This window comes from Condylura cristata, unplaced genomic scaffold (genome assembly GCF_000260355.1).
Source record: "Condylura cristata isolate star-nosed mole 26May11 unplaced genomic scaffold, ConCri1.0 scaffold00001, whole genome shotgun sequence".
NCBI classification, from domain to species: Eukaryota; Metazoa; Chordata; class Mammalia; order Eulipotyphla; family Talpidae; genus Condylura; species Condylura cristata.
Genome location: NW_004567102.1, coordinates 4,798,868 through 4,808,010, shown reverse-complemented (window position 1 = coordinate 4,808,010; position 9,143 = coordinate 4,798,868). Strand labels below are relative to the sequence as shown.

Sequence of the window (9,143 nt, the reverse complement as noted above, 5' to 3'; positions counted from 1 at the left end):
AAGTTCTTGCTTCTAAGAATTCTAATCCAACCTTTTGGGAAATAAGGGGACAATGTCTTGGTTTTCTCTAGTTTTGGGTGTGCTCCAAGTATTCTGGCAAGTTCACACAGATTCAGAAGATTCTGGTCTTTTGGCAATGTGTTATGTTCTCTAATTCTGTGTGACTCTCATCTTATCCATTATGAGTTTAGAATCTCTCCTTGATGCCTATAACAGATTCTAAAATTGTCTCCAACCATGAATTGAATGTTGGTATGAAAGGCTTAATTCTGACTCCACTCCTCAAAGTTGTTCAGAGATGTCTGACATGCAAAGAGCTTAATACTGTCAACAAGAGGCTCCTGCCTCTAGACGCAAATGAGGTCACTATTTGAGGTATTAGTGCTACCCTCCCTTTAGAGAGGAACATAAACAGAGGTAAAGCCTATTTAAGTCAAACTGTAGAGATGTAGATTGCAGATACACTGAATAAACTGACATAAACTACAGGTCATAGTATGGCAGGATTAGTATGAAAGGGTTCATCAATTTCTAAAATAATGAACACATATATTTCAGAGAATGCCTCACTTCCTGCATAAACAAAAAAGAGTATCTGAGTGAAGACAAACCCAGATTAGTTGTTTTCTCTAATTTCAGCAACAATTAGTGGTCTCAGTCCAAATGCTGTCAAGTAGAGAGATGGTCTGTATTTTATGGCAAAGATTAAAGTCCAAGGTTAATTGTGAACAGTCTTTGAATTTGAGGTCAGATCCTCCCTCCCCCAATATGTTTAAGGCAAAGGCAGGTCTTCATTTTCAAAAGTTCGTATGTAGAGATTTATATCTCTACAGAATATCTGTCCTCCCCTTCCTCTATGGCAATAGAATCCTGATTTTGAGTGAAACATAAGATATTGGAATAGACTAATCCCCCAACCTCTCTTACAACTAGGCCTGGAAGTTATAAGAGGAAGTAGCATGAGGCAGCTTTCTAGAACCTTTCTTAAAATACTGCTGACACATTTCCTTTATTCTATTTTCTTTGGCCCTCACTTAATACATTCTGTACTGTAGAGTGGATGTAGTGGCTGAGTTTCTAGCTGCTGTCTTGACCATGGAGACCTACAGAAGAACTCAAGTTTCCTAAGACATTGTGAAACAGACCCATACTAGCCATTGGTTGCCTACCTCTGGACTTTTATCTGAAAGAAGCAAAATCCTCTGCTGTGTAAATCACAATTATGTTTTACTTTTGTTATATGTAGCAGAATGTAATTTTACTATAGTTCCTAATGACTGAATGTAAGACATACTCACAAATGAATCCTAGGAAGAAGTTCTGGGTGGAGAAATCATTCCAACCTATCCTTTGTAGGTGAAAAATGCAATCAATTGCCCTTCTTGAGGCAAGAAACCAAGAGGAAAACCAACTCACTTCCAAAAGAACCTTATGGAGACCCTATGGAGGGCGAATATTTGAACACAGACCAGTTTATCTGGTCTGGTGGGAAAAACTCTGCAGAAGACCCACTCTCTGTCCAGTGCTCCCTCCCTGGCCTTGGGTAGGCTTTTCCTGTCAACCAGGAGTGATGTTACACTAGATGGCTCCATGTTTCTGTCCAGCATTGAAATTCTAACCCATTTTCTAGTCTCCATGAGATGATACATTCCTCTTAGATTAATGAAATAACCCAGAAAAGGTGCTTGTGACAGTGCTTGGCACATGGTAAGGGTGTCTGTAAATGTCAGCTATCAGGAGCCAGGCTCTTCATTTCTGCAGTTTCCAGTCTCCTTCGAGAGCAGGTGCTCAACAGGGGGTTGCTAATATCCTCTGAGCCGGTATTCTTCTAGGGATCCCCTGCTTGCTCTACACAAGGCTTGCCCACTTCATAGTGTCAGCAAAATGACCCAAGAAAAGGAGGTACCTTGGGTTTCAGGTTACACAAATCCATGGAAGGAAAACTAGTAGTGGAGGAGGAAATACACTATTTATTTACAATTCTTTCACTTTATCCACAATTTCCCATACAAACATAAAAACTAAAAAAATAAAACCACCACTTGGGAACACAAGTGTCTTTCTTTAATTAGTCCGGTTGAGGGAGGGGCAGAAACCTGCCCGCTCCGCTCTGCAAAGGAGACTGTGGAGGCACACTGAAGGGAAAAGGCAAGGGGGAGGAAGAATGCCTGAGAAACAGCTCCTGATGAGAAATGTAACACGTCATGGGGGCCTCACTGGCAGAAGCCCGCTAGCTTCCCAGGAAGATGGCAGCTGTCCCCCACCTCTCCGCTACTAAATGCCAAGAACTGAACATGGGTCTCACGGGTCACACATCTCGTGAGCTGTGTGGGGTGAATGGTGACAGTGGGGGACATGGGAATGCCTCTTTGAGAAGAGCCCCGAACTCCAGGGACACACAGGAAACCTCTTTCCTTGGCACTGAGGAGTCAGTCACAGCTTGTCTTGCATACAATGCTGACTTAAACATGTGAAAACAAAAGCCCTCCCCAGATTGGGGAAAGGCAGGGGCTGAAAACATGCAGAAGGGCTTCTGCCTGGATTGCTCTCTCTGGGCGGTGGCAGGGGTTGGCAGGGGTGAAGGGTAAGGGCTGTTTGCTGAGGAGGGGGAAGGAGCAGGGAAGATGCTCCACAAGCCTGGGATGATGGGGAGGAGAAGGGCAGGAGAGGAAAACTGAGACACTGATGCTCAGGGTGTTAAAAGCAGCCCCATATCTGCTCAGCTGTGCTCACTCTGGCAGACTCACCTCCCTCACAGGAAGGCACCCAGAAGCCAACCTGCAGGTGCTGGAGCCACCTTCCAGCAACTTCATCTGTGCTAGTGACCTAGATTGCTTTCACATGTCAATGCACATTATAAATATAAAATCATATCTGCTACAAAGAAGACATATATTTGTACAACTTTACCATATACATAATAACACAATTTACACATCATATCTTGGAGTGGGTCATCATGGAAAAAGGGTTTGGAGAGGTAAAAAGCCCCTTGTCCTGTCCCTGCCCTGATCGTTCTCAAGGGACATTTGTTACACTTGGTCACGGGGCCCTTCCCAGCTGGTGGTGATGGGGCCAGTCGGACAGAGACATTTAGACACGTAGCTAAATGCTAATGGGTGCGTACACCCACACCCGCACATAAACGCAGGCACACAGACATCTGGTGAGAAAGGAAAAAATAAAAACTCCTAGCCCTTGGGTGTAGGCCTCTTCCCAGAGTTGTAAGCATCAGTGCCTCCTTCATCTTAAAAAGCTGCCCCTCGCTGGCTCAGACTAGGGCAGAAGGAGAAAGGCTGGGGGGCTGAGGTGCGGGGTGGGACTAGGAGTGTTTTCAAAACATAAGGCGTTTCTTGACCTGTGATCAAATTAAACTATGTCACACAAAAAACAAAGGTATCCGTTGGGGCCGGGAGGCGAGAGACAGCCAGTCCTTATAGGAACAATGTGAGTTGAGACCTGAGCCTTCACCTCTTTTGCCCTGTTTCTTTGAAAGGGGCAGACAACCCTGTACCTCCTTTCTGTCCTCTCCCGAGCGTGGCCCATCCGCATGGCATGGAATACTGGTAGTGGTCCACGAGACCCATCCAGAGACATGGAGTGGTGGACAGGCACGCCAAAAAGTTAAGACCTGGGCGGCAGATGTGAGCTTTTTACAGCAGGAGTGGTTCCTGGCCGGGGTCCACGGCTCGCACAGTGGCCACAGTGATCAGATTGCCATCAGAGATGGGGCAGTCGGGGTCCCCACGGGGACACAGCACCTATCGGCGGTAGTGATTTGGGGCGTCGGCAAACATGTACTTGAGTCTGTAGGCCTCAGCGAGAAGCAGCCCGATCTCCTCGTTGCCCCAGTGTATCGTAGGTAGGTTCTGTAGCAGCATGAGGAGGCCCTGGAATGCAAGACATGACTTTTATCACCCTGGGACTGAGACTCAAGGACCAGCAGATCCTGGAACGGGACCCTTTTCTCTGGGGTCACCTACCCAAGGGTCTGGCCTCCTTCCTCCTGAGGATCACACAGCCCTTGGCCTCTAGTTCACCTTCTAGAAGGCTTGAAAAGCCTCTGCTGCTTCTCAGATCCACTAACATCTGCCTCTTTAAAAATATTACAGCGAATCACAACAATAAGTAAGGGTATTTAAAAGAGAAAAATAATCACTCATCATCCAAATATACCTCTCTTAATTTTGATGCACTCCTTTTAGTATTTTTTCACATGCATATTCTTTAAATAGTTGTAATCATAATTATAATTTTATATGCTTTTTAAACACCCCCTTTTACTATAATTTTCATGTTTTTCCATGCAGCCTTCAAAAATGATTATTCCATCATGGGGCTATATATTAATTTACCCAGTCATCTCTCATTGGTTTGCTTCCTTAAAAAACAAAACAACAGGGGGCCTCCCTGGTGGCACAAGGGGTAAGTCTCAGTACTATGAAGCTATCCACAGCCACGGCAGCACAAATTCAATCCCCAGACAGGGAGCTGACCCACACGGCACAGCAGACCTCTCCCGTCTTGCCCGCTGCTCCCCTCAGCAGTGTATTTCAGCCCATTTGCTTGTTCTGTTCCCCATTGTCTCTGGTGAATCCTCTCACCCCCTGCATCTCTGGCCTGTACCGTAGCTCTTTGATGCATAAATAAATACATCTTTTAAAAAACAACAACAAATACCTTTATTGATAAGACTGCTGCATATCTGTCTGCATTTAAACATCTTTCTCCTAATCCTTGTCTTATAACCACTGTATTTACCGGCTGTGCTGTTCTCCAAAGACCTTTCTCCACCAATACTGTCCAGCTTATTTCCCGCTGTCCCCAATGAACACAGCTCATCCAACCAGTTCCAATTTATGTGCCTCTGTGGTTTATTTTGTGTTGTTCTTTTCAGTTGAAACGCCTTCTCCTCTCTCCTCCACCTATCTAAATCCTACTCAGCTTGCAAAGCCCAGGTCCCTCAAAAAGCCCCATGGAGGTAGCCTGTTAAAGAGGACATCTGAATACAAAATGAACGTGAGATTTCAGGTTACCTCTGCAACCTGCCCATGCTGTTGCCGCTGCCTCATGTTCTTTCTCTGACTCTTTCTGAACTGAATCGTCTTATTTTTTCTGATTATTATAAAATTCCCGATAATTTTATACCAAGACACACAAGCTCGAGCCATAGAAACCGACAGATATCATTACATAAACTCCTGAAAATTCAGTATGTCAGGAGGCATCAAAACTAAGTTAAATATAAGAAACTAAGAAAAGGTTTATAATAGTTATAGAAGACAAAGGTTAATAACAATAACAATAATAACAATACAAGAGTGCCTACAGATCAGTAAGGGAAAAAGGGAGAAAAATCAAGTAGAAAAGCAGAGTGTTATAAACAGGCAGGACAGGATGGCCACGTTCCCACATGCTGTGATTTCTCTTACAAATCCTGTTTTGAGCTGATCTGAACATCTAGCACAGCCTCACAGTTTTCAGTGTAAAGGTCATGCACATCTTTGATGAGAGTTCTTCCTTTAGGAACAGAAACTCAGCTGGGCACAAGGCTGCCTCTGCAGACCCTGGCTACATATGGCCACTGTGACTCAGTTCTGACCAACTCTATGACAGTGTGACTTCTGGGTTCTGTCCTAAAATCCTCCTTCCCTTCCTAGAAAGGAATGTAGGCTGAGTTGTAGAAACGGTCACCTTGTACCTTGTCACACACTGAAAATGAAGACAGGAGTCTGAGTCCTAGCAACTTTAAAGTCAGAATGTGGGCCCTGACCGCTCACTCTTAGACTTGCTAACTGAAGAGAGGTAAACACCTAACTTGCTTTACACCACTGCTATTTTAGGGACTTGATTATAATCTCTGCTTGTTAGGGACTTCAAGTTAGAACAATCTATCAAAGTCAGAAATGCACTCGACATTGATCCAGCAACTCTCCTTCTATGCCCCCTTGGTCAGGGACTATTCACACTCTGGGGCAAAGGCATTCACTAGTGTGCCACTGATCCAGAGGGTGGGGGAAAGGCGCAGGGAGCGTCTGTCAGTGTAACCAAGTGGTTAACCCACGGTTACCACGAGGACAAGGCAGCACCTGCAAACGATGAAGCAGGGCCACGTGTGCCACAGATAACTGAGACAATTTTAGGAGGAAAAAAAAAGCAAGTTGCAGAAAGCTAGAGGATGCTCCCACTTAGCAGTATTTTTGCATATGTATACATGAACATGCAAGTGTCAGAAGGCTCGGTGGTAAAACAGGGGCTACCTTTGGGGAAGGAAGCCTATTTTTCTCTTTAAACGTGGATATCTTTTGAGCTACCTGCTTTCAATTTTTACCATAAAGACTTTGTGTATTACTTGCGTGATAGAATATTTTTCTAAAATTCCACTTTTTTATACAAAACTGACTTGGGCCCTTCCTGGTGGTGCAAAGTGTTAAAGTGCAGCACAGTGATGCTAGCTGCAGTCACTTCAGTGTAAGTTCAATTCCCAGCCAAGGAGGTGATCCACTGGAGCAGCAGACCTCTCCTGACCCACCCGCTGCTCCCCTCAGCAGTATATTTCATTGATCTGCCTGTTCTGCTCCCCACTCTGTCTCTGGTGAATCCTCTCACCACCCCTGCACCTCTGGCCTGCAACCCTGTTCTGTATGCATAATAAATAAATCTTAAAAAAAAAACAAAACCTAGACATTTTGTTTAGTAAAACCAGGATGAAAATAAATCATCACTTCATCAAGAAGCAACCACTTTTATACATTTTTGGCATATTTCCTTTCAATCTTTTTTCTGTACATTTTATACAGCTGAAATAATTCCATATATAATTTTGAATCTACTTAGCATTTACATATGCACTTCCTCTAATATTAAAATCTTGTCACAGACATTTCAATGGTCAAAAAATTTTCCATAATGTAGGTGGACCATAATTTATTCTACATCTTCCTGTTTTGAGCATTTAATTATTTCTGGTTTCTCATTATAATGAAATTATAATGAACAGCCTCGTACATAAAGCCATTATTTTAGATTATTTCCTTGGGCTAAATTCCTAGGAATGAAATTACTAAGTCAAAGGACATAAAAATTTAAAAGTTGCTTAATATTCATCCAAAAACTACATTCCAGAAAAATGCTTATTTCCCTAGATCTCTACCTGTACTAAATACGCTCATTAAACAAACTGTTCATTGTGATCCTTTCCCTGAGATCTCCAGGCCTAAGACTGGAGCCCCAAGTCTTCAGCCAATATGGGGGTGAACCTGCAGGAAGAACAGCGCAGAAGCAATCAGACTTTGTGCATCCGTGGCCTCTGTGGCTATCACCTGTAGCCCTATTTGTGCGGATGCAGATGGTGCATGGGAGTGTGGGTGTGGGGTCAATCAGTCAGCCTGTTTTGCTGCCCACCTGTCTCTGGTGAGTGCTCTTGCTCCCTGCACCTCTGGCCTGCACCCCAATTCTGTATGCATAAATAAATCTTAAAAAAAAAAAAAACAAAAACAAAAAAACAATGCTCGCAGCTGACCTGAGCCCCTCTGGACTGATGACCTCTCAGAGGTCCTCCCAGGACTCCATCTGGGCTCAGTTGGATATCTGCCTCAAAACCATTTATACATATATCAACTTATTTTAAAAATGTTGCCCTTGGCACTTAACACCCTTCATGCCTCCTCACCCGCCAAACCTGCCACCACCATAAACTCCCTGACTGCTGGTCCCTTTGCTATTCTCTCCTGTCTCCTATTCCTACCAAGTGTCCCCATACCACCCAATGAAGACGATATTGCCATCCTCCCCACTCCCCCACCAACATCCTCATTAAGGAGTCAAATTTTAATCTAAGTTTGACAGGTTCTCTAGAGGTCTCAACCTTTCTGGTACCTCAGACTCTCCTCTGGTGAAGTCAATGAATGCTTTCTTAAAATAATGCTTTTAATTACATAATACCAAATACATAGTTAAATTGAAATATAGTTATTAGAATGCTTTAAAAACAAACTTGTGATTTTGCAATATATGTACAGTTAATAAATTCTAACAAGATATAATAGCAGATTAAATAACTACCTTAATTTCAAAGTAATAACAGGCATAAACAATGTTTTTGAGACATTTGCAACAACGTAATATGATAGGAAAATGCATGCAATTAGTGACAAAGACAGACACTGCTAATTTGACTGTGTTTTGTTGCCTAAGCACCATTATTGTAGAAAATACTAACTTGGAATCAGAGGTCATTCAAAATAAAACCATTTCCGTTCAGAGACCCCTAACTTTCAAACGTGGGCCCTGGGCTAAAGTCTCTTGCTCTTTCTTGTAGCTTGCCCCTCCTGATCCACATCACCTCCAACACCTCTTACTGTACTGCCCTTCAGAAGCCAGTTTAACCTGAGTGTCCACGTCAACACTGAATTATATTTTAAAACTTACTTATTGAAAAACCTTTTGTACAAATTGCTTTTGTCACACAGAACTTTATTCCCATTTTCAACCCACCTGCTGCATGAGGTCAAACTATCCTATTTCTTGAGGACATACCTCATTCTCTCAGAACCAGCCCTGCCTCCCATGGAAGGGCAGCTGAAACAATGACACCTGCTTGGCCTCATCCAGAACATAAACAAGAAGATTCCAGGGCCCTGAACCTCAGTGAAACCTGTACGGCTTCCAGCAGTGGCCCTACCTGTTACCACAGCCCGCTTCAGTCAGGCTGCAACAGCTGGATCACCTGTGTTACACAGGCCCAAGCCTCATCCCTGGAGTTCTGGACTCTGGGAATGCTGGGTGACCTAGCAATCCACTTTCAAGCACTTCTGCAATGATTCCAGCAGGCCACTAGGTTTGGGGCTTCTACTAGCGATATAAACGCTCGTAAGGAATAAAAAAATACTTCGGATCCAGTAGTGAGGTTCCAGGATGTCACAGAGTGATCTTTCATTAAATAAATTAAGGTAGATATGTAGGATGGAATACTCTGTAGTCAACTCACGATTTTAATGTATTCACAATTTTTGTATAAGATATACTCATGTAAGGTGTAAAAAATTAAAAGGGGGGGCCCACAATGGGTTAAAGCACAGAACTGTGAAGCTGTCTGCAGCCACTGCAGCTCAAGTTCAATTCCCAGCCAGAGAAATGACCCT

General features: G+C 43.5%; 1 protein-coding gene across 2 annotated transcripts in view; it reads right to left on the bottom strand.

Moving 5' to 3' along the window:
* Nucleotides 1-1,519: 1,519 nt before the first annotated feature.
* Nucleotides 1,520-9,143, bottom strand: part of TBC1D22B (TBC1 domain family, member 22B) — a 70,426-nt gene continuing 62,802 nt past the window's right edge. For both annotated transcript variants that reach the window (XM_004673437.2, XM_012723397.1), the window contains exon 13: nucleotides 1,520-3,890. In XM_004673437.2, coding sequence (XP_004673494.1) covers nucleotides 3,762-3,890 — 129 coding nt within the window. In that variant the 3' untranslated portion in view covers nucleotides 1,520-3,761. The remainder of the gene's footprint in view (nucleotides 3,891-9,143) is intronic.